We start from the raw sequence: 25,034 nt of genomic DNA, 5'->3' as shown, positions 1-25,034 counted from the left end.
CTAAAGGACCAAGAATTTTTTTTGGAAACATTGAGAAATGACAACATAGACAACCCAAAATGAGTGTCTTTTAAAAAGTTAGTGAGGATATTAAATAACTTTTGTACCAAATCATGGATTCAGCAAATTTGAACGGGCTTGATTTTCAATAAAATATTTGTGTTTTATTTTTTTATACTGGGAAATTTGAGATACAGACAAGTATAAGTAATAAAATCAAAATAAATTTTAATCCCTTTACCAGGGAAATAACCACTAATGAAGTGTTTGTATATTTATTTTTTTATTTTAGAGAGAGAGAGAGTGAGAATGCATGTGAACATGCACCTGTAGGGTGGAGGGGCAGGGGGGAGGTATAGAGACAAAGAGGTTCCATGCTTAGCACAGAGCCCCACATGGGGCTCAGTCTCATGACCCTGAGATCATGACCCAAGTTGAAATCAAGAGTTGGATCCTTAACTGACTCAGGCACCCAGGCTCCCTATATATTTATTTCTGTGTAATTATAATTTTGGAGTCTTGATTAGAATCATGTGTAAATAAAAGAACAAACAGTTTTACTTTTTTTTTAAGATTTTATTTATTTATTTGACAGACAGAGATCACAACCAGGCAGAAAGGCAGGCAGAGAGAAGGAAGAAGCAGGCTCCCCACTGAGCAGAGAGCCGGATGCAGGGCTCTATCTCAGGACCCTGGGATCATGACCTGAGCTGAAGGCAGAGGCTTTAACCCACTGAGCCACCCAGGCGCCCCCAAACAATTCTTTTTATAGAGCAGAGCAAACCAAGAGACTGTGCATACAGAAAATAATGTTTTCCCCAAAATTGTGATTAATAATCAATGCAGTATCATAATTAACTCAAGAAATCTGTATTTTCCACATTTTTAATGAACTTAGGAGGAATAGAGTTGGTCAGAAATATAATGACATGTCCCTAGCCTTTATATGTATACTTTAAGAGCATCAGTCAAGTGTTTCAGTTTATTTTTTATTGCCCCTATCAATAACAAAGTTGATTCTACTATGATTCTACTGCAACCAAATAAAAATATTCTCTTGTTACATTTTTTTAAATGAATTTGGGAATTACAGTTCCTTTGAACTAACCAAGATCACTATATTGGCTTTTACTCATAGTTAGAGGTCCATGTGCTATATGTTTTAATGCAGAATTTTCTTCTCTTTGACTTCCCAGAAATGGCTTTATTCCCAGTAGTGTTGTTTCTGGCCATTCTGCTGCTTCCATCTCTACCCACAGAAGGAAAGGTAAACTTAAACAAGAAAATCTTTCTAAATCTATCCACGCAACTTTGTGGGATGGTTGGGTCCTTTGAGAGGAGAAAGGGAAAAGTGTCTGATATATCACAAAGTACTCACTGGTGGCTCAGATCACTTAACACAATATCTTGATGAGAGTCTATGCTGAGCTCTCCAGTACCCACTGGTCACATGTGACTATTGAACACTTACAGTGCAGCTAATCCAGAACAAAATATACTGTAGTACACATGCTAGATTTTAAAGATTTAGTGAAGAAAAAGAAGAAGAAGGAGGAGGAGGTGGAGGAGGAGAACAGGAAGAAGAAGGAGAAGAAGAAAAAATGTCATTAATAACTTAGATATTCAGTACATGATGAAATGATATTTTGGATAAATAATTCAGTAATGTATTAGGTTCTCAAGATTGTTGTAAGAAATGAGTGCAAATTGGGTGACTTAGAACAACAGAAATTTATTTTCTTACAGTTCTGGTGGCCAGAAGCCTAAAATCTTTGTGTCAGCAAAGCCACACTCCCTCTGGAGGATATAGGAAGGAATGTGTTCCATGTCTGTCTTTTAACTTATGCTGGCTTTGACCAATCATTGTGATAACTAGGCTTGTAGCTACATCACATATTCTCTGCCTCCCCTTTCACATCACCTTCTCCTCTCTGTGTCTTTCATATGGATACTTGTCAATGGATTTTGGTCTTACTTAGATAATCCAGGATGGTTGAATCTTGAGATTCTTAACTATATCCAGAGAAGGTCACATTGACAGATTCTGAGGATTAGGATGTAGACATAATATTTTTGTAGACTATTAGTCAATCCATTAAAAGTAAAATTTATTGCTTAAAATAATGTCAATATTTTTTAAAAATCATACATTATGATAAAATAGGATTTACTCCCAAAATACAACAGTAGTTCTATATTTACAAAATAATCAATGCAATATGTCACATGAATAAGAGAAAGGATAAAAAACATACAATCCTGTCAATATATACAGAAAAAGCATTTGACAAAGTGCAACATCCATTCATCATAAAAAGCCTCTTCAAAGTAGGTATAGAGAAAACATACCACAACATAATAAGGGCCTTATGTGAAAGACTCAGAACCAACATCATATTCAATGGTGGAAAATTTGAGAGCTTTCCCCCTTAGATTAGCGACAAGACAAGGATGTCCATCCTTACTACATTTACTCAACAGAGTCCTAGAAGTCCTAGCCATGGCATTTAGAAAACATAAAGAAATAAAAACCATCCAAATTGGTAAGGAAGAAGTAAAACCCTCACTATTTGCACATGACATGATACTATATATAGAAAACCCCAAAGACTTCTCCAAAGAACTATTAGCACTGACACATGAATTTGGTAAACTCATAGAATACAAAATCAATGTGCAGAAATCTGTTGCATTCCTATATGCTAATAATGAAGCAGCACAAAGTCAAAATAAGAAAAGAATTCCATTTATAATTGCACCCAAAACAGGAAAATATCTAGTAATAAACTTAACCAGAGAGGTGAAAGACCAGTACTCTGAAAACCATAAAACACTGGTGAAAGAAATTCATGACCCATGCCAAGAAATGGAAAGGCATTCCATGCTCCTGAGTAGGAAGAACAAATGTCTGTACTACCAAAAGCAATCTATACATTTCATGCAATCCCTATCAAAATAATAACAGCATTTTTCACAGAACTAGAGCAGATAATCCTAAAAGTTGCATGGAACCACAGAAGACCTCAAATACCAAAAGCAGTCTTGAAAACAAAGGAAAAAAAAAAGGCAAAACTGGAGGTATCAAAATTCATTATAAGTTATATGACAAAATTATAGTAATGAGGGGAGTATGGTCCTGGCATAAAAGCAGACACACAGATCAGTAGAACTGAACAGAAAATCCAGAAATAAATCCACAATTATATGGTCAATTAATCCTCAACAAAGGAGGAATGAATATACAATGGGGAAAAGGCAGTCTCTTCAACAAATGGTGTTAGGAAAATAATCCATTGCAGCCACAAGCAAGAGAATGAAACTGGACCACTTTTTTTTGCATATTCACAAAAGTGGTCTCCAAATGGGTTAAAGACCTAAATGTGAGACCTGAAACCATTAAAAAAAAAATCCTAGGAGAGAGCACAGCAGGTAATATCTCTGACATCGGCTCTAGGAACATTTTTCTAGATTTGTCTCTTGAAGCAAAGGACACAAAAGCAAAAATAAACTATTGGGACTACAACAGAACAAAAAGTTTCTGCACAGCAAGAAAAATAAAAGAAAAAGAAAATAAAAACACTAAAAAACAATGTCCTGGATGCGCAAAGATATTTGCGTATGACATATTTGATAAAGGGTAAATATCCAAAGTATTTAAAGAACTGATTCAACTCAACACAAACACAAAACTAATTCAATTAAAAATGGATAGAAGAAAAGATGGCGGAGAAGTAGCAGGCTGAGACTACTTCAACTAGCAGGAGATCGGCTAGATAGCTCATCTAAAGATTGCAAACACCTGCAAATCCATCGGCAGATCGAAGAGAAGAAGAACAGCAATTCTGGAAACAGAAAAACAACCACTTTCTAAAAGGTAGGACTGGCGGAGACGTGAATCCAAAGCGAGGGGAAGATAGACCCCGGGGGGAGGGGCCTGCTCCCGGCAAGAGGCGGAGCAACGGAGCACAAAATCAGGAATTTTAAAAGTCTGTTCCACTGAGGGACATCGTGCCAGAGGCTAAACCAGGGCGAAGCCCACATGGGGTCAGCGTGGCTTCAGGTCCTGCAGGGTCACAGAAGGATCGGCGGTGTCTGAGTGTCGCAGAGCTTGCGGGTATTGGAACAGGAAAGCCGGCTACAGAGACAGAGCCGACAATAAGCTCGCAGCTCTGGCTTACCTTGAAAAACAGCCACAGGCTCGGTGAGCTCGGAGCACAGAGGTCAGGCAGACGGGAGTAACTGGGCGCTGTTCTCTGAGGGCGCACTGAGGAGTGGGGCCCCGAGCTCTCAGCTCCTCTGGGCCCGGAGACCAGGAGGCTGCCATTTGTATTCCCGTCCTCTGGAACTCTATGAAAAGCGCTCCGGGAACAAAAGCAGCTGAAAGCAAACCCGAGCGGATTACTCTGCCCGGCCCCTGGTAAGGGCAGTGCCATTCCGCCTGGGGCAAAGACAATTGAGAATCACTACACAAGGCCCCTCCCCCAGAATATCAACAAGAAATCCAGCCAAGACCAAGTTAACCTATGAAGAAGTGTGATTTTAATACCAAGGAGAGCAGCAGAATTCCAGAGGAGGAGAAAGCAAAGCACGGAACTCACGGCTTTCTCCCTGTGAGTTTTTTTAGTCTTGCAGTTAATTTAATTTTTTTCTTTTTCATTTTTTTTTTATCTCGCCTTCTGTTAATTTTTTTTTAACTTTAACCCTGTTCTTTTTTAACGTTTTTTAACTAGTTTATCTAATATATATATTTTTTCTTTTTTATATTTTTCTTTATTCATTTTCTTTTTTTAAATTCTTTTCTTTTCTTTTTTTTTCTTTTTTCTTTTTTTTTTTTTCTTTCTTCCTTTTTGAACCTCTTTTTATCCCCTTTCTCCCCCCTCACGATTTGGGATCTCTTCTCATTTGGTTAAAGCATATTTTCCTGGGGCTGTTGCCACCCTTTTAGTATTTTAATTACCCCTTCATATACTCTTATCTGGACAAAATGACAAGACGGAAAAATTCAACACAAAAAAAAGAACAAGAGGCAGTACCGAAGGCTAAGGACCTAATCAATACAGACATTGGTAATATGTCATATCTAGAGTTCAGAATGACAATTCTCAAGGTTCTAGCTGGGCTCGAAAAAGGCATGGAAGATACTAGAGAAACCGTCTCGGGAGATATAAAAGCCCTTTCTGGAGAAATAAAAGAACTAAAATCTAACCAAGTTGAAATAAAAAATGCTATTAATGAGGTGCAATCAAAAATGGAGGCTCTCACTGCTAGGATAAATGAGGCAGAAGAAAGAATCAGTGATATAGAAGATGAAATGACAGAGAATAAAGAAGCTGAGCAAAAGAGGGACAAACAGCTACTGGACCACGAGGGGAGAATTTGAGAGATAAGTGACACCATAAGACGAAACAACATTAGAATAATTGGGATTCCAGAAGAAGCAGAAAGAGAGAGGGGAGCAGAGGTATACTGGAGAGAATTATTGGGGAGAATTTCCCCAATATGGCAAAGGGAACGAGCATCAAAATTTAGGAGGTTCAGAGAACGCCCCTCAAAATCAATAAGAATAGGCCCACACCCCGTCACCTAATAGTAAAATTTACAAGTCTCAGTGACAAAGAGAAAATCCTGAAAGCAGCCTGGGAAAAGAAGTCTGTAACATACAATGGTAAAAATATTAGATTGGCAGCTGACTTATCCACAGAGACCTGGCAGGCCAGAAAGAGCTGGCATGATATTTTCAGAGCACAAAACGAGAAAAACATGCAGCCAAGAATACTATATCCAGCTAGGCTATCATTGAAGATAGAAGGAGAGATTAAAAGCTTCCAGGACAAACAAAAACTGTAAGAATTTGCAAACACCAAACCAGCTCTACAGGAAATATTGAAAGGGGTCCTCTAAGCAAAGAGAGAGCCTACAAGTGTTAGATCAGAAAGGAACAGAGACATTACACAGTAACAGTCACTCTAAAGGCAATACAATGGCACTAAATTCATATCTCCCAATAGTTACCCTGAATGTTAATGGGCTACTTGCCCCTGTCAAAAGACACAGGGTATCAGAATGGATAAAAAACCAAAACCCATCTATATGTTGCCTCCAAGAAACTCATTTTAAGCCTGAAGACACCTCCAGATTTAAAGTGAGGGGGTGGAAAAGAATTTACCATGCTAATGGACATCAGAAGAAAGCAGGAGTGGCAATCCTTATATCAGATCAATTAGATTTTAAGCCAAAGACTATAATAAGAGATGAGGAAGGACACTATATCATACTCAAAGGTTCTGTCCAACAAGAAGATGTAACAATTTTAAATATCTATGCCCCCAACGTGGGAGCAGCCAACTATATAAACCAATTAATAACAAAATCAAAGAAACACATCCACAATAATACAATAATGGTAGGGGACTTTAACACTCCCCTCACTGAAATGGACAGATCATCCAAGCAAAAGATCAGCAAGGAAATAAAGGCCTTAAATGACACACTAGACCAGATGGACATCACAGATATATTCAGAACATTTCATCCCAAAGCGACAAAATACACATTCCTCCCTAGTGCACATGGAACATTCTCCAGAATAGATCACATCCTCGGTCCTAAATAAGGACTCAACCAGTATCAAAAGATTGGGATCATTCCCTGCATATTTTCAGACCACAATGCTCTAAAGCTAGAACTCAACCACAAAAGGAAGTTTGGAAAGAACCCAAATACATGGAGATAAACAGCATCCTTCTAAAGAACGAGTGGGTCAATCGGGAAATTAAAGAAGAATTGAAAAATATCATGGAAAAAAATGATAATGAAAATACAATGGTTCAAAATCTGTGGGACACAACAAAGGCAGTCCTGAGAGGAAAATATATAGCGGTACAAACCTTTCTCAAGAAACAAGAAAGGTCTCAGGTACACAACCTAACCCTACACCTAAAGGAGCTGGAGAAAGAACAAGAAAGAAACCCTAAGCCCAGCAGGAGAAGAGAAATCATAAAGATCAGAGCAGAAATCAATGAAATAGAAACCAGAAAAACAATAGAACAAATCAATGAAACTAGGAGCTGGTTCTTTGAAAGAATTAATAAAATTGATAAACCCCTGGCCCGACTTATCAAAAAGAAAAGAGAAAGGACCCAAATAAATAAAATCATGAATGAAAGAGGAGAGATCACAACTAACACCAAAGAAATACAAACTATTATAAGATCATACTATGAGAAACTCTACGCCAACAAATTTGACAATCTGGAAGAAATGGATGCATTCCTAGAAACATATAAACGACCAAAACTGAAGCAGGAAGAAATAAAAAGCCTGAACAGACCCATAACCAGTAAGGAGATTGAAACAGTCATTAAAAATCTCCAAACAAACAAAAGCCCAGGGCCAGATGGCTTCCCAGGGGAATTCTACCAAACATTTAAAGAAGAACTAATTCCTATTCTCCTGAAACTGTTCCAAAAAATAGAAATGGAAGGAAAACTTCCAAACTCTTTTTATGAGGCCAGCATCACCTTGATCACAAAACCAGACAAGGATCCCATAAAAAAGGAGAGCTATAGACCAATATCCTTGATGAACACAGATGCGAAAATTCTCACCAAAATACTAGCCAATAGGATTCAACAGTACATTAAAAGGATTATTCACCACGACCAAGTGGGATTTATTCCAGGGTTGCAAGGTTAGTTCAACATCCGCAAATCAGTGTATGAGATACAACACATCAATAGAAGAAAGAACAAGAACCATATGCTACTCTCAATAGATGCTGAAAAAGCATTTGACAAAGTACAGCATCCCTTCCTGATCAAAACTCTTCAAAGTGTAGGGATAGAGGGAACATACCTCAATATCATCAAAGCCATCTATGAAAAACTCACTGCAAATATCATTCTCAATGGAGAAAAACTGAACGCTTTTCCGCTAAGGTCAGGAACACGGCAGGGATGTCCATTATCACCACTGCTATTCAACATAGTACTAGAGGTCCTAGCCTCAGCAATCAGACAACAAAAGGAAATTAAAGGCATCCAAATCAGCAAAGAAGAAGTCAAATTATCACTCTTCGCAGGTGATATGATACTATATGTGGAAAACCCAAAAGACTCCACTCCAAAACTGCTAGAACTTGTACAGGAATTCAGTAAAGTGTCAGGGTATAAAAATCAATGCACAGAAATCAGTTGCATTTCTCTACACCAATAACAAGACAGAAGAAAGAAAATTAATGAGTCCATCCCATTTACAATTACACCCAAAACCATAAGATACCTAGGAATAAACCTAACCAAAGAGGCACAGAATCTATACTCAGAAAACTATAAAGTACTCATGAAAGAAATTGAGGAAGACACAAAGAAATGGAAAAAAGTTCCATGCTCCTGTATTGGAAGAATAAATATTGTGAAAATGTCTATGCTACCTAAAGCAATCTACACATTTAATGCAATTCCTATCAAAGTACCATCCATCTTTTTCAAAGAAATGGAACAAATAATTCTAAAATTTATGGAACCAGAAAAGACCTCGAATAGCCAGAGGGATATTGAAAAAGAAAGCCAACGTTGGTGGCATCACAATTCCAGACTTCAAGCTCTATTACAAAGCTGTCATCATCAAGACAGCATGGTACTGGCACAAAAACAGACACATAGATCAATGGAACAGAATAGAGAGCCCACAAATAGACCCTCAACTCTATGGTCAACTAATCTTCGACAAAGCAGGAAAGAATGTCCAATGGAAAAAAAGACAGCCTCTTCAATAAATGGTGCTGGGAAAATTGGACAGCCACATGCATAAAAATGAAATTGGACCATTTCCTTACACCACACACAAAAATAGACTCAAAATGGATGAAGGACCTCAATGTGCAAAAGGAATCCATCAAAATCCTTGAGGAGAACACAGGCAGCAACCTCTTCGACCTCTGCCGCAGCAACATCTTCCTAGGAACAACGCCAAAGGCAAGGGAAGCAAGGGCAAAAATGAACTATTGGGATTTCATCAAGATCAAAAGCTTTTGCACAGCAAAGGAAACAGTTAACAAAATCAAAAGACAACTGACAGAATGGGAGAAGATATTTGCAAACGACATATCAGATAAAGGACTAGTGTCCAGAATCTATAAAGAACTTAGCAAACTCAACACCCAAAGAACAAATAATCTAATCAAGAAATGGGCAGAGGTCATGAACAGACATTTCTGCAAAGAAGACATCCAGATGGCCAACAGACACATGAAAAAGTGCTCCATATCACTCGGCATCGAGGAAATCCAAACCAAAACCACAATGAGATATCACCTCACACCAATCAGAATGGCTAAAATCAACAAGTCAGGAAATGACAGATGCTGGCGAGGATGCGGAGAAAGGGGAACCCTCCTACAGTGTTGGTGGGAATGCAAGCTGGTGTAGCCACTCTGGAAAACAGCATGGAGGTTCCTCAAAATGTTCAAAATAGAACTGCCCTATGACCTAGCAATTGCACTACTGGGTATTTACCCTAAAGATACAAGCGTAGTGATCCAAAGGGGCACGTGCACCTGAATGTTTATAGCAGCAATGTCCACAATCGCCAAACTATGGAAAGAATCTAGGTGTCCATCAACAGATGAATGGATCAAGAAGATGTGGTATATATACACAATGGAATACTTTGCAGCCATCAAAAGAAATGGAATCTTGCCATTTGCGACAACATGGATGGAACTAGAGCATATCGTGCTTAGCGAAATAAGTCAAGCAGAGAAAGACAACTATCATATGATCTCCCTGATATGAGGAAGTGGTGATGCAACACGGGGTCTTAAATGGGTAGAAGACGAATCAATGAAACAAGATGGGATTGGGAGGGAGACAAACCATAAGTGACTCTTAATCTCACAAAACAAACTGAGGGTTGCTGGGGGAGGGGGGTTGGGAGAAGGGGGTGGGATTATGGACATTGGGGAGTGTATGTGCATTGGTGAGTTCTGTGAAGTGTGTAAACCTGGTGATTCAGAGACGTGTACCCCTGGGGATAAAAATATATGTTTATAAAAAATAAAAAATTTTAAAAAATGGATAGAAGACATGAACAAACATTTTCCAAAGAAGGCCTACAGATGGCCAATGGACAGGTGAAAAGATGCTCAGCAGCACTCATCATCATGGGAATAGAAATCAAAATCACAATGAGATGTCACCTCACACCTGTCAAAATGTCTAAAATCAATAGCACAAAAAACAACTTAGTGGCAAAGATTTAGAGAAAAAGAAACAATTGTGCACCATTGTTGGGAATGCAAACTGGTACAGCCACTGTGGAAAATTATATGGAGGTTTCCCCAAAAAATTAAAAATAGAATTTCCATATGATTCGGTAATTTCATTACTGGATATTTACACAAAGTATATCAAAACAATAGTTAGAAAAGATATATGCTCCTCTATGTTTCTTGCAGCATCATTTACAATAGCCAAACTATGGAAGCAGCCCACATGTCCGCTGATAGATGAGTGGATTAAGATGTGATATATGTGGATGGTAGTTAGGTAGATAGCTAGATGATAGATAGAATAATGTGTATGTGTATATATGTATATATAATGTATATACTGTGTACATATATAATGAAATATTATTCAGCCATAAAAAGAATGAAATCTTGCCATTTGCAACAATACAGATACAGCTAGAGAGTACAATGCTAAGCAAAATAAGACAGAGAAAGACAAATAGTATATGATCTCACTTATATGTGGAATTTAAGAAGCAAAACAAATGTGAAGAGAAAAAGAGAGAAAAAACAAGAAATAGACTATTAACTATACAGAACAAATAGATTGTTACCAGAGGGATGTGGGTGAGGGGATGGTGGAAATAGGTGACGGGGATTAAAGAGTGCACTTATCATGATGAAACAACATTTTTAAAAATTATAAAATAAATTAATATCACTTGATTCTTTTACTTTTTTAATTTGACCACCAAAAAGTTAAAAATACATGTTATGCTTGAGTTATTTTTCTAATGAATGCAATGGTCTGTGATTTAAGAAGCTAATGATAGTCCTCTCTCCACAAGATCGTTTCCCATTTCTTTTAATATGCTTCAGTGCGATCTTAAGGAGAACTAACAAAACATAACTTTAAATTAGCACTACTTCATATATCACCACATTTAATTTTCATCCTTACTGCATGATAAAGTTATACTTATTTTTTACATTAAAAAAATCTACCTCTAAAAGTCTTAGTGTTTGTTTTGCTTTCTTATTCATGCTCAAAAATGCTTGATATGTGAAGCCTACCTCTTGAATTCAAACCTTTTAAATTGAATAAACTACATTGCTTAAATAATCCCAAGACCAAGATCAGTCATCCTTTCAACGACTGGAGGGTAGGTTCCCGTATAAAATGTTTATCTCTTGATCAGAAAATCTCTTGAATGTGAGGAACTCTGGTCATTGCTGTTTCCCTATCTGTAATTCCGGGCATACAGGAAGATATCCCAGGACCAGAGACTAGTAGGACTAGAACTCATCAGACCAGAGAATTCTGCCACTGGGTGAAAACTTATTTGGTATTCAGAAATACAGATTATAATAAAATAGATAATAATATCTACTGTAATAGGAATAAGTTTACTAGGGTATTGAATGAAATTTGAACTCCTGAACATTCTTTCTCTAAATACATTCCAAAAAAAATATTTCTTTAAAGGGGCGCCTGGGTGGCTCAGTGGGTTAAGCCGCTGCCTTCGGCTCAGGTCGTGATCTCAGGGTCCTGGGATCGAGTCCCGCGTCGGGCTCTCTGCTCAGCAGGGGCCTGCTTCCTTCCCTTCCCCTCTTTCTTCCTGCCTCTCTACCTACTGTGATCTCTCTCTGTCAAATAAATAAATAAAATCTTTAAAAAAAAATATTTCTTTAAATACAGACTATATCAGGTCAAAGTTCACTTAAAGTCTAGGGTGAATCTTGAACTCCACTCTGATCCCACCTGCTGCAACCTGATCAAATATGAATGAATATGTCTTAAAGTCCCTGTTGTGTGCCTTTGTGGTTATAAAATATTATCACTCATATGTCTACAAGAATCATAGAGAAGGTCCAGGAAACCATATAAGGTAGAAAGTAGAGAATCTGATTAACAATCTGTAGCTTCAGAGGAGATTTTAATTTGTTATGCCATGAATTTCACCCTCCTTCTCAAAGCTTCAAATGATTTCTTTTCTATTTGTCATAGCTTTGGCTCAGGTTCATTGGCAATGCTTAACAACTAATATTGACTTGAACTGAATGCTCTTAAAATCTTTGTTCCTTTGAATTTGCTTATTCATTCTTAAATGCAACTTTAATAAATGTTAAGAAGATAACCTTAATTTTTATTTCCTTTTAGGATCCATCCTTTACTGCTTTGCTAACCACTCAAACGCAAATCCAAAAAGATATTGTAAATAAACACAATGAACTAAGGAAATCAGTCTCTCCACCTGCCAGCAACATGCTAAAGATGGTAAGAGGCAATGATAAGGGCTAATGGTGTGAGCTAGCAGTGATAAGAGCAGGGATTTCTTTTCTTTTTTATTTTTTTAAAATTTATTTATTTGATAGACAGAGATCACAAGTAGGCAGAGAGATAGGCAGAGATAGAGGGGGAGGCAGGCTCCCCACCAAGCAGAGAGCCTGATGCGGGACTCCATCCCAGGATTCTGGGATCATGACCTGAACCGAAGGCAGAGGCTTTAACTCACTGAGCCACTCAGGTGCCCCAGAGCAGGGATTTCTTACGAACTTTGTGCTTACAAAGTTTTTCTTCTATTCTGCTATTTCATCTGAGCTGTGTTATGGGCATGGCAGAAAAATTTTCCTTTTTACTGGTTAAATAATCTGTCAAATTTGTAGGGATATTCAGTCAGGAAGGCAACATTAGAGCCAGATCTTCAGACATCAAATGTGAGGCCATTGTACTTTTTGTCACTATCTGCCCTAGTCTAAAATAAAGGAGGTCCCTTTCTTTCATGTATTTTATTCTTTTTAATTAATCTCTATGCCCAATGTGAGGCTCAGACTCAGGCTCTGAAGAGTCCTGTGGGTAAATAAGAGCCCACTTTCCACAGCATGGTTCATAAATGCTAGACTATCTCCCATTTGAAACCAATGGGCTACAACTGAAATTGGGAATAATCTAGGCCCGCTTATTACTAAGGAAATATAATTCAAAGACTTCACAAGTTGAGTATTTAGAGTAACCCCATTACTAAAAATCTTGCATGTTGTTCCTGTACTATAATAAATTGCCAGATATTATGTTAGATATTTATCTATCTCTATCTATTCATCATTTATGAACTTCTCTTCATGTGGAAATTGGCACCGGAGCAAATAAATGCACACACGCCTATATACCCCTACCAAAAAGGTCTTTGCATACCACTGATGATCAGATAATTATCTATAGAAGTTTAAAGTAGTGCAAATCAACCTACCAATCAGATTATAAACGATATGCTTCATAGGAGTTGAATTTTTAAGTGTATATTTTTTTTCTTGTGACATTTAGGAATGGAACAGAGAAGCAGCAGCAAATGCACAAAAGTGGGCAAACAAGTGCACTTTGGAACACAGTGTGCCAGAGGATCGAAAAACCAGTATGTAAATGAGTAAATTTTTTTTGAATAGATGAACAAATAAAATAATATTGAAAAAATCAGATAGAATGGAACATTCCGGGATGTTATAAGAAGACTTAGAGAACAAACATTGTTTATACTGCTCTATTTATATACTTTTATTTTTGTTCTGAGAAAGAGAGAGAATATGAGTAAGGGAGGAGGGGCAGAGGAAAAGGCAGAGGAAAAGCAGGTTCCATGCCAAGTGTGGAGGCTTACATGGGGCTTGATTTCATGACCCTGAGATCATGACCTGAGTGGAAATCAAGAGTTGGATGCTTAACCAACTGAGCCACCCAAGTGTCCCTATGTTCTTAAGAACTATCAAAGTATCTGTAGAAGGAGTATCTGTAGAAGGAGAGAGAATTATAGGTACCATTTTGTGCTTGTTGATTATTTACATTATGCAAATGATATTTGAAACAATACTCCACTTTTTTGTTTCAACCAGCTCATGAGTCAATAAGTCATGTATCATTTCTCCAAATTTAAAGATGAGAAGATGAGGACAGGGGAAGAATGACTTCCCCAAGTCACAATCTGAAGTGTGTCATATATTGGAAAGTTAACCAGCCTTAATTATTTCTAATCCACTGCTCCTTTTTGTAATCCTGTGTAGCTATCTGATGTTTTCATAACTCTTCTTTTGTATTCATAAAATATACTGAATTATGGTGATTTGTTCCTGAATTTTGTGAATATTGCTCTAAAAATTCTTAAATTTTAAAAAATTATGATATTTTGGTATGTTGATTCATTTTTAATTTTTGAATTCTTGTCAAATATTATAAACACCATAAAAGAAAAAATGTTTTATGCATAAACCTTACAATAAAATATTTGTTTATATTTTCAATCATAATATACATATAGGCAGGCTCAATTTGAAAGCAACAAATTTTTACCTGTAATTTAATCACATTATTTACTTATACGGTTGATGCTGCTCTGTTAATGAAATTATGAAAAGAATGACTGCATTCAGTAGAAGATTAAAACAAATGGTCTTAGAGATGCAAGTCTACTATTAAATTCTTAGTTTCTTTTTGACATAGACAAAAATATTTTATATTCTCTTTAAGCAACACATAGACATTATATTTTAAGCTACCAAAATGTAATTCATAATTGAGAGGTTGAAAAGATCAAGAAAAGTTTCTGGGCAACAAGTTATTTTCTTTATTGTGGTAAGAACACTTCATGAGACTTACACTTTTAACAAATAAGTGTACTGTATGATATTACTGACATTAGGTACAATGTCCTGCAGCAGAAGTTATTAATCTAGAACTTATTCATCTTTATGAATGAACCTTTATTCCCATTGATTGGCAATTTTCCATTTCTCCTTCCCCCCATCCTTATCTATTACTGTTCTACTCTTTGGTTCTATGAATTTCGTTATTTTATGTGCTTCATATAAAGGGAATCATGTGGTAGTTGTGTTTCTGTGACTGGATTTTTTCACTTAATATCATGTTTTCAAGATTCATCCATAGTGTCTCACGCAAGTGTTGCAGAATTTCCTTCTTTTTTAAAGAGAAATGAAAGCCGTTGTGTATATATGGGTGTCATTTTGTCCATCCACTCATCTGTCCGCAGATTTTATGTTTCCATATATAGGCTATTGTGAAGAATGCTGCAATGAATATGAAGAATGCTAATATTGCTGCAAAACCCTGATTTCAATTTTTTTGGATAAATACCCAGAAGTAGTATTACTGGATCATTGGCAGTTCTAAATTTAATTTTTTGAGGAACCTCTGTTTTTTTCCACAAGAACTATCCCATTTTTTATGCCCAACAAAAGTATACAGCATTCCAATTTTTTTCACATCTTTATCATCACTTGTTGTCAGGTTTTTTTTTTTCCTCCAGAAAAGACTTCTTGAAAGGTCTCATTGTGGTTTTCATTTGTATTTCCCTATGTTTAGCAGCACTGAGCACCTTTTCACATACCAGTTGGCCATTTGTGCATCTTTGGAGAATGTCCAATCAAACTGTGGTCAGAAAAGATCTGTAATCAATTTCTCAGGCAGCCTCCTGAAAGAGATGGATCTTTAGGCATTCCATCCAACTCTTTCTCTACTCAGGAAGAGGCTAGAAGTTTGGATTTTTTAATCTGCTTATTCTGTGCTGAACAAGGAAGGGAAGCTTTAGCATTTATGAACCCAAATCTCTATGCTCATCTTGGTTATGCTAGATCTGATAACATTTTCAGAGAGGCAAGTCAGAAGTCAATTTTCTGGGCATCTGGAATGTTTGTGGCACTGGATGCCCAGGCCAACTTTTTCTCACTCCAGGGAGAAACAGGTAGATATGGCACTTGCTCACAGTGTGCTGTGCTGAGGAGCTGAGAAATGGCATCTACCAATCCAAACCACCATCTCTGTTCTCCCCCATGGAGTAACACTGAAACTATGCCAAACCCTTCAGAGCTTTAAGACAAGCAAGGCTGATGTCAGTTCTTTAGGCATAAATTGGAGCAATGGGCACACCAATCAACTCTTTGCTTCCCCAGGAGGAAGCTGAGAACTAAGAACTAAGCCAAGGGGAGGAGATATGGTAACTACCAGCTAAAGCCAGCATCTCCATTCTCCTCCAGATGACTAGCCCGTGCCTGACTGTCAGAACTCCAAGACTACCAAGAGAGAAGCCAGCCATCTCTGGGGAATTTCCTTAGGGAAGGTTGGGATGCTGGACACAAGAACCAACACCTACCTTCCCCTAGGAGAAGATGAGAGCTAAGAGACCTCTTCCTGATCATAGGGGAAGCACTGTGCTGAGGGTAGGCATTCTAGCGAAAGGGTGTCCCAGTTTCCCTACAGACTTCAGTGAGTCTGGGTTCATATTCTCCGATGATCTAGGAGTCTCTCGGTTAGTTTTCCCACAAAGGGCAATTTGTTTGGAAATTGTTTCTGAATATGTGTATTTGTTAGGGAAATGAGAGTCTGGGGCTCCCTACCTCCCCATCTTTCTAATGTCACCTGCAAGGCTCTTGGCTAATTCTCTGAGGAAGACTGGCCTATGACATTCTGATTTAGTGATTAAGAAAGACTCCAAAAGCTTTGAAATCTGCCATTCCTCCTGATGTCAGATGCCTATAAATTGAGGCTCTTACAGACTGCCTGTAGAACTCTTTTTACCAATTTCACACAAAATCATAATTATAAACATTTAGAACAGGGTCCAATATGTGAAAAATCTCTGGTGAAGATGGATGAGAGGAGGAGAAAAGGAATAAAAGTTGTTCACTACCTTTCACGAATTTATGATACAAAGCTGAGAGCATAGGAGTCAATACAATGTGAAGAATTTAGCCTGAAAAAAAAATGCATTCTGAAACTCCAGAAGATTTTTGAAGCATAAAGTCTTCTTAACCTGTGCAAAGTTTTGCATGTTGATGCCAGCCTCAGTGTCCTAAAGAGGTTTTTTTTAAAGATTTATTTGTTCATTTTAGATAGAATGGTGAAGGTGGACGGAGAGAATTCTCAAGAAGACTCCCTGCTGAGTGGAGAGCCTGATGCAAGACTAGATCTCAAGACCTGAGATCATGGCCTGAGCACATCAAGAGTCAGCCTCTTAACCTAGTAGCCTACCCAGGTGTCCCTAGATAGATCTGTCTTCTATTCAGCTTTAGAGCTGAGAAGAATGGAATACTTTAACTAAGTATTATGAGTTATAAGTATAGGCACTGTGTTTGAAGGGCAACACCCTTGTGTTTTGCTTTGTTTTGTTTTAAGATTTTATTTTATTTGACAGACAGAGATCACAAGTAGGCAGGCAGAGAAAGAGAAGGAAGCAGGCTCTCTGCGGAGCAGAGAGCCCAATGCGGGGGTTCGATCCCAGGATGCTGGGATCATGACCTGAGCTGAAGGCAGAGGCTTTAACCCACTGAACCACCTAGGCGCCCCCATCCTTGTGTTCATATAGTTGATTTCTTTTGCCATTGAATACTTTATTGCTTCCTCAAGAATGATCCATTTATCTTTAGGTACAAAATGTGGTGAGAATCTCTATATGTCAAGTTACCCTGCTCCGTGGTCAGATGCAATCCAAAGCTGGTATGATGAGCGCCATAATTTTGTCTATGGTGTAGGACCTAAGAGTTCCAATGCAGTTGTTGGACATTACACCCAGGTAAGACAAGCAAATGAAAATACTTTGACCACAAATGCTCTAATATGAAAGCATCTCTAAATTATCACCAAGTCCAATGTTCAATTTGGGTAAGAGCATGAATAGATATTACAGTCCTGACGTTAGCTGGTACCTCATCTAGAGTTGTCTTTTTTTTTTTCCATCACTTGCAAAACTCTTGGTAAGGAAGCATACTCCGTACTTTCTCAAAATTAGAAATGGATAAAATAGTGAAGGCATGTTAAGATTTAATATCTTAAAATTTGTGATTTTCTTCAATAATTGTAAATATTTTCAAAAGGTACTTGGCTACAAGCTATAATAGTATCATTTTTTTCAGTTTTATAGTTGCTACTATTCTTTTAATATTTTCCCTCATCTTGAATGTACTCTCATATATTCCCTTTTGGAATTGTAGCTCGTTTGGTACTCTACTTACCATGTTGGATGTGGAATTGCCTATTGTCCCAATCAAGAGAATCTAAAATACTACTATGTTTGCCAATATTGTCCTGCGTAAGTATACACTTTAGAGTTTCATGCAATAATCCTATGTGCAATTTAGTATTTTAAAATTCTTTTATAGTAAAAAAAATTAGAACATAAAACATATTTCAGTAAAGGGAAAGAATAATTTTTTTTCATTTTTTAAAATTAATGCATAGTCCATATACAATGTCACATTAGTTTTAGGTGTATAACATAGTGACAGGTCTATACTTTATACTATGCTCACTGCAAGAGTAGCTATCAGCAGTCACCATACGATGCTATTATAGCTACTTTTTAATTTTTTTAAGTATTTGTCAGAGAGAGAGCACAGGCAAGGGGAGTGGCAGGCAGAGGGAGAAGCAGTCTCCCCACTGACCCTGGGATAATGACCTGAGCCAAACGCAGATGCTTAACCAACTGAGCCACCCAGGTGTCCCATGTTATTATGACTATTTCAGTCCTATTGACTATTATCCCTATGCTGTACTTTTTATCCCCATGACTTACTTTTTCCATAACTGGGAGCCTGTATCACCCCTACCTTTCAACTATTTTGTCCATCCTATGGTGTCTGTATTTCTCTAACTTGCTTCACTTAACATAATACCCTTTTAGGTCCATCCAAAAGGAATACATCTTTGAAAATGCCCTTTTTTTTTTTAAAGATTTTATTTATTTATTTGATAGACAGAGATCACAAGTAGGCAGAGAGGCAGGCAGAGAGAGAGGAAAGGAAGCAGGCTTCCTGTTGAGCAGAGAGCCCGATGTGGGGCCCAATCCCAGGACTCTGGGATCATGGAAATGCCTTTTAAGTTGAGATACATTCAACTTCTCAGGGAAGAGACCAAGTTCTCAACTCCCAAATATAAAATCTGAAACTCTCTTTCCTTAGTTACAAAGTAGCATCTTTTTTCTCAGTCACCTTTGCCTTGGGCTCACTACTCTAGATTTGATATCATCAGTTCTCACTAACTTTACACTACCTTGCAGCCTGATGGCTAAGCAAGGGATGGTCGTGGAGTGGCAAGAAGGGGATGGAAGATTGTGATTTCCATTTCTCCTGCTAAAATATCCCTTATCCTATTAATTTAAAAAATCACCCACATTATTTCCTCACAGATTACTCATTCTTTTGCATCTCAAAGGTTTTTCAAGAGATCGTTAATATACTTCAGAGTCCAGAAAAAAAAAAAATCTTCAGTCTTTGTTTTTCAGTTTTCACAAAATCTCCACAATGAACCATTTTTTAAGGTCTTGACCTATAGCAGAAAATATGTTCTTTCTATCAAGGATTATGTCTGAATTTACCCATAATAAATTCTGTGGATATACTGAAGATCTAATCTCAATTTACCTGTTAATCTTAAATTCTTTTAATGCTTGAACTTTCGTGCCACTGGAGACAGGGAGATCCCTAGAACCAAGGCTCCTACAGGATTTGTTTTGAGACTGTAGATAATCCAAGCATGTGATTCTACAGAGTGAGAGGTATGACCTCCAACATCATTTTCCTCCAAGCCCTAAGGTTTAGTAGAAAGAATTGAGAGGTCCTAAAAAAATGCACGCAAACTCATTGGCTGGCTCTGAGAGAGGAGAGTATGGAGCCAGTCATCTGAAGTGAGAGTTGGAGTGAATAATGAGGAAAAGCAGGGGTGAGAGAACTTCCAGAGCATGTTTGTGTCTTATTTCACATTTTTCCAGGGGCTCACACATGGTCGTTATGTTCTGTGCATGGAGAGATTCAGATGCATGACCTTGTGTTCTTGGCCCACTTGACACTACTGAGATTTGGACTCACTTGTAATTCAAATAAATTAAATGGCTCAGAGGTAATGATCATCAGCAAGTTGTAAGTTAGTCACTGTAATGTTATTACACCCTGGATATCCATGCTTGTCAAAATTTTTGAGTGAACATTCCCTGTTTGGTAAGTTTAAAAATGTCTCACATACCTCTAGAAATTCACAAATTTCCTTCTCTCTCTCTGCCTGTCCCAGAAACACACACCAATAACTTAACTCAAATATCCCTGCCCTCATCTAGAAGGTGAAGTACATTTATATATGTATATATATACTGGAGTTTCCTGTTTTTAGATTATATCTAAGAAATTTGGTATTTTATTATCTTTCAAATATAAAATGATATTGTAACATTAAATATTCTTTTCCAAACTGCAACTACCTGCCTCCCAAGAGCTCTTTTGTCTTCCTAGGGGATATATTCTACCTCTAGCTAACACATTGGGCTATACTGCCTTGCCAGTTTGACCAAGTCTGCTAGGACATGAAGAAAGTGGGACCACGTTGAAATATACTTTGAAAACTTTAGACTCTAATTACTCTAATTTAGTTGCTCAATCTGAAGAATTATAGTCAAGGAAATTGGTCAATATGTGAAGCAGTTTCTTAATTTGAATGTTACCTGAATTACTCACTGGGCATTATAATTTTTAAGTTTTTTAACATAACTGAAAACATCTGTAGTCATGTATGTTTGGTAATTTATACTGCCCTCGAGGAGTATAAATTAAATTATAAAGTGAAAAGTATTTGACATTATGTATTTTAAATTTCAGTGGCAATAACGTGAGTAAAAAGAATACCCCTTATCAACAAGGGACACCTTGTGCCAGTTGCCCTGGTAACTGTGACAATGGACTATGCAGTAAGTTTGAAGTGATCACCTTGCTATTATAATAAAAAGTTGATATTTTATTTTCTTTTTGTGGGTTGAGAAATCTCCTAAAGTAATCAGTTTAAATAATATCATTATGCAGAAGACAAATATGTTACTCAACACAGCATGTTTATGTAAACATTTTACACACTTTAGTAACCTACATATTATTTGTAATGAAAAGAATATTGCCATATGTAAGATAATGAAAGATCTACCATTCACATATTTTTGTTACTAGGCATAGCTATTAATATTAATTATACATATTTCTGGCAAATAGTTCAGATAAAGTTAGTATGATTGTGTCAAAAGTCCTATTATGAAAAGCAAATCTATGCATATAAGATCACATTATATCTGAATTTAGACAGGCAAATCAAATATTATACTACTTTTGTGCTAATGAGTTTATTATGCTAACTACCTCTTTTTTTCTATAGTAAAATTGGAATCATAGTGTTTAATTTAATAATCACTTTCTTTATAATTTGATAGTAGTCTACTGCATTTTTTTTTCCTCAGTCAACAACATTGTCATTACTGCACATTTTTAATGACAAAATCAAATCCGTATATAGTGGTACATATATACAGAGACCACAAAAATACTGTTGCAAAAAGGGAGAAAATAAATTTTGCATACATAATTTCTAAAGTTGCAATGAATACAGGTAAAAATAGATCAGCTTTTTTTTTTATATATAATTTTTTATTTTTTATAAACATATATTTTTATTCCCAGGGGTACAGGTCTGTGAATCACCAGGTTTACACACTTCACAGCACTCACCAAAGCACATACCCTCCCCAATGTCCATAATCCCACCCCCTTCTCCCAAACCTCCTCCCCCCAGCAACCCTCAGTTTGTTTTGTGAGATTAAGAGTCACTTATGGTTTGTCTCCCTCCCAATCCCATTATCTTTCATTTATTCTTCTCGTACCCACTTAAGCCCCCAAAGGGGCACGTGTACCCGAATGTTTATAGCAGCAATGTCCACAATAGCCAAACTATGGAAAGAACCTAGATGTCCATCAACAGATGAATGGATCAAGAAGATGTGGTATATATACACAATGGAATACTATGCAGCCATCAAAAGAAATGAAATCTTGCCATTTGCGACAACATGGATGGAACTAGAGCGTATCATGCATGGCTCAGCGTTTTATAGCTGGGATACTTGTATTAAAATTATTGTGAATAATAGAATTGAATGAAGCTCATTCACTGAGATTTTTAACTTTCAAATGCATTCAACTTTAGTTATCATTCTTACTGACTGAATTATATAGCTATTATTCAGAATATTATTTAGAATATAAATCAGCTAAAGAAGGAAAAAAAATTTATATATTAATAGCTCTGCTGAATGCTATTTGGGAATAAGCTTATAATTTATCCTATTATCAATATTTTAAACAAAAGAGTGACAGGGTTGTAACCATGTTTTATAAAGAGCTTTCTAGCAATAGTATAGAAAAACAATTAGATGGAAGTCAGCTAGAAAACTGTTTGACTATGGGTTTAAAAAAAAATCTCTCTACCACATTACTGACAAAATAATGAAGAGAATTGGATGGGGTTGGAATATAAGGAATAGAATAGCCAATGTTTGTTACCTGTGCTGATTGAGTGCTGTAGGGAGAAGTACTCCTTAGGGAAATATGGAAGTAGGGAAGTAGGGAAGAAGTAGGGAAGAAGGACGTCCAACTGATCCAGTTTGTGGTCTAAATTACTGAGTAGTTAGAGAGCCATTTCTCTGATATTGTTGGTGGGGATGTGGAGAGATGGGGGTGAAGGGGTTTACAGGAAGAACATACCCAAGAATTGTCAGTCATACAGGTAGTATGATGAGTTTAGTTTGAGATTTGTTGAGTTTGTGGGCTCTGGGGAGGATCCAGAAAGAAATACCAGAAGGAAAGGGGACATGTTATCATTGTTTTGCATCTTTATCTTCCCATTGAAATTCCTTTCTCCAGGAAGCAAACATTGGAGTCTAAACCAGTGCTGTTCAATAGTATGAAATAAAGAAAAAGTCCTGTATCAGCATGTGTCTTAAAAGTAAACTAGTCACATGTGGCCTTTGAATATTGAAATGTGGCTAGTAAGATTAAGGAACTAAATTTTTTACTTTATCTAATATAGAATAATTTAAATTTAAATATCTATATTGAACTAGTGGTTCTGATATTAGACACTGAAGGTGTAGAGAGATTTATTTATATTTATTTAACTTTATTGGCTAAAGAAGAGAAATAGGTCAATTTATTTTGGAAACATATCACCAAGTTCAAAATAAAAAGTGATAGTTTAATCAGTGAGCTCAACTCATGCTCACAAGATATTTCTCACAAGAAACGGAAAGCCCATCATTGTGTAAGTGATATTGACTTGATTTGTCCAAACTTTATGGTCTCATGCACTTTTGAATGTACAGCATTATTTTGCTGCTATTGAGGAAAATGATAATGAACTCATTTATTTTTGTCACAGCCAACAGTTGCGAGTTTGAAGATCTCCTTAGTAACTGTGATTCCTTGAAGAAAACAGCTGGTTGTGGACATGAATTGCTTAAGGAAAAGTGCAAGGCAACTTGCCTATGTGAAAACAAAATTTACTGAGACGCCCAGTGTGCATTGCACAGGACTAAGTGAAGAGAGCTGCAACATTTTATTGAAACATACCACAGGAGAAATTGTAGGCATGTTAGTTACAAATATCGTTCCACTCAGTAATTCATCTTTTTTTCCTCTCTATAGAAATCTCTTTTCATGCAGATATTTATACAAGCAGCATAGTCTATAAGGACAACTTTGGACTTTGATAGAAATTTGGTACTTTAAACTTAACAAATTGAATTAAGTTGACAATTTTGTAAACTGTATAACCATAGACCTTAGGTCACTAGAACATTGGATTAAAATGGAGAAGTACATGTTTCCTTAAACAACATGCAAAAAAAAAAAAAAAAAAGAAAGAAAGAAAGAAAAGAAAAAAGACTGAAACATCATTGTTATTCCTGTGAAATGACTTTTTACTTGAATAAAGAATAAATTCAAAGATTGACACCTACCTTTGTCTCATGACCTCCTCTTTAAACAAAAGTAATTATCTTTTAGAGTAAAAAAATTATGTAAGCAACCACATGAGAGATTCTTGTGTAATATTTTCTAGTATTTATAATTTATCCCAGCTAGATTCAGCCCATATAAATAATAATATAGTACAAAATTTCCAAAATATTTTCCTATAAAATTAAATTTTAACAAAAATAGGAATCAACTCAGTTCTTATTTTTTGATATTTTAATCTCCTCATAGATTTGGTTGATATATTAAAAGAGTGCATATATACATAGCATACATACATAGCCTTCTATAAAAAAATAATGATATTTCAGAGAGATTTATCATTTATAAATTTTTGCATACATTCTCATTTAAGACTGATTTCAACAGGGTGAAGTAGGCCCATTTTATAGGTGAGAAAACACACACACACACATCTAAAAAAGATGGAGGTGTTGAAAGTAGTTAAGAAATGTCTGGCCAGGGTTGGGAGAAGGGGGGTGGGGTTATGGACATTGGGGAGGGTATGTGCTATGGTGAGTGCTGTGAAGTGTGTAAACCTGGTGATTCACAGACCTGTACCCCGGGGGATAAAAATATATGATTATAAAAAAAATTTTAAAAATGTCTGGCCAGACAGATGGAGCGCAAGCATTAACTACTGATGCCTCCAAGATGAGAGTATATGTATCATCCTATACTTATTGAAGAGATTGAATTCACAATTTTAAAGCTTCCCAAAGGGAAATTTCCCGGTCCAGATGATTTCAGTGAAGCCTTACACCAAACATTTAAAGAACTAATACTAAGTTTACACAATCTCATCTAGAAAATTATATAGGAGGAAATGCTCCTCAATTTATTCTTTGACACCAGTATTATCCTACTCCTAAAACCAAAGACAGTGCAAGAGGGGGAAAAAAAGTGTGAATCTATAGCTGTCATGAGCATGAATGAAAATATTCCAAATAAAAATTTAATAAAT

The 25,034-nt window shown here is 36.6% G+C and overlaps 1 protein-coding gene across 1 annotated transcript in view; it reads left to right on the top strand.

Annotated features, from left to right (window-relative positions):
* CRISP2 (cysteine rich secretory protein 2) overlaps positions 1-24,047 on the top strand; it is a 29,009-nt gene extending 4,962 nt beyond the window's left edge. Inside the window, exons 4-10 of the mRNA XM_059176372.1 lie at positions 1,197-1,267; positions 12,393-12,509; positions 13,557-13,644; positions 17,660-17,805; positions 18,224-18,321; positions 20,876-20,964; positions 23,475-24,047. Coding sequence (XP_059032355.1) covers positions 1,199-1,267; positions 12,393-12,509; positions 13,557-13,644; positions 17,660-17,805; positions 18,224-18,321; positions 20,876-20,964; positions 23,475-23,602 — 735 coding nt within the window. The 5' untranslated portion in view covers positions 1,197-1,198 and the 3' untranslated portion in view covers positions 23,603-24,047. The remainder of the gene's footprint in view (positions 1-1,196; positions 1,268-12,392; positions 12,510-13,556; positions 13,645-17,659; positions 17,806-18,223; positions 18,322-20,875; positions 20,965-23,474) is intronic.
* Positions 24,048-25,034: the final 987 nt, after the last annotated feature.

Source organism: Mustela lutreola, chromosome 6, assembly GCF_030435805.1.
Source record: "Mustela lutreola isolate mMusLut2 chromosome 6, mMusLut2.pri, whole genome shotgun sequence".
NCBI lineage: Eukaryota > Metazoa > Chordata > Mammalia > Carnivora > Mustelidae > Mustela > Mustela lutreola.
This window is presented reverse-complemented; position numbering and strand designations above follow the sequence as displayed.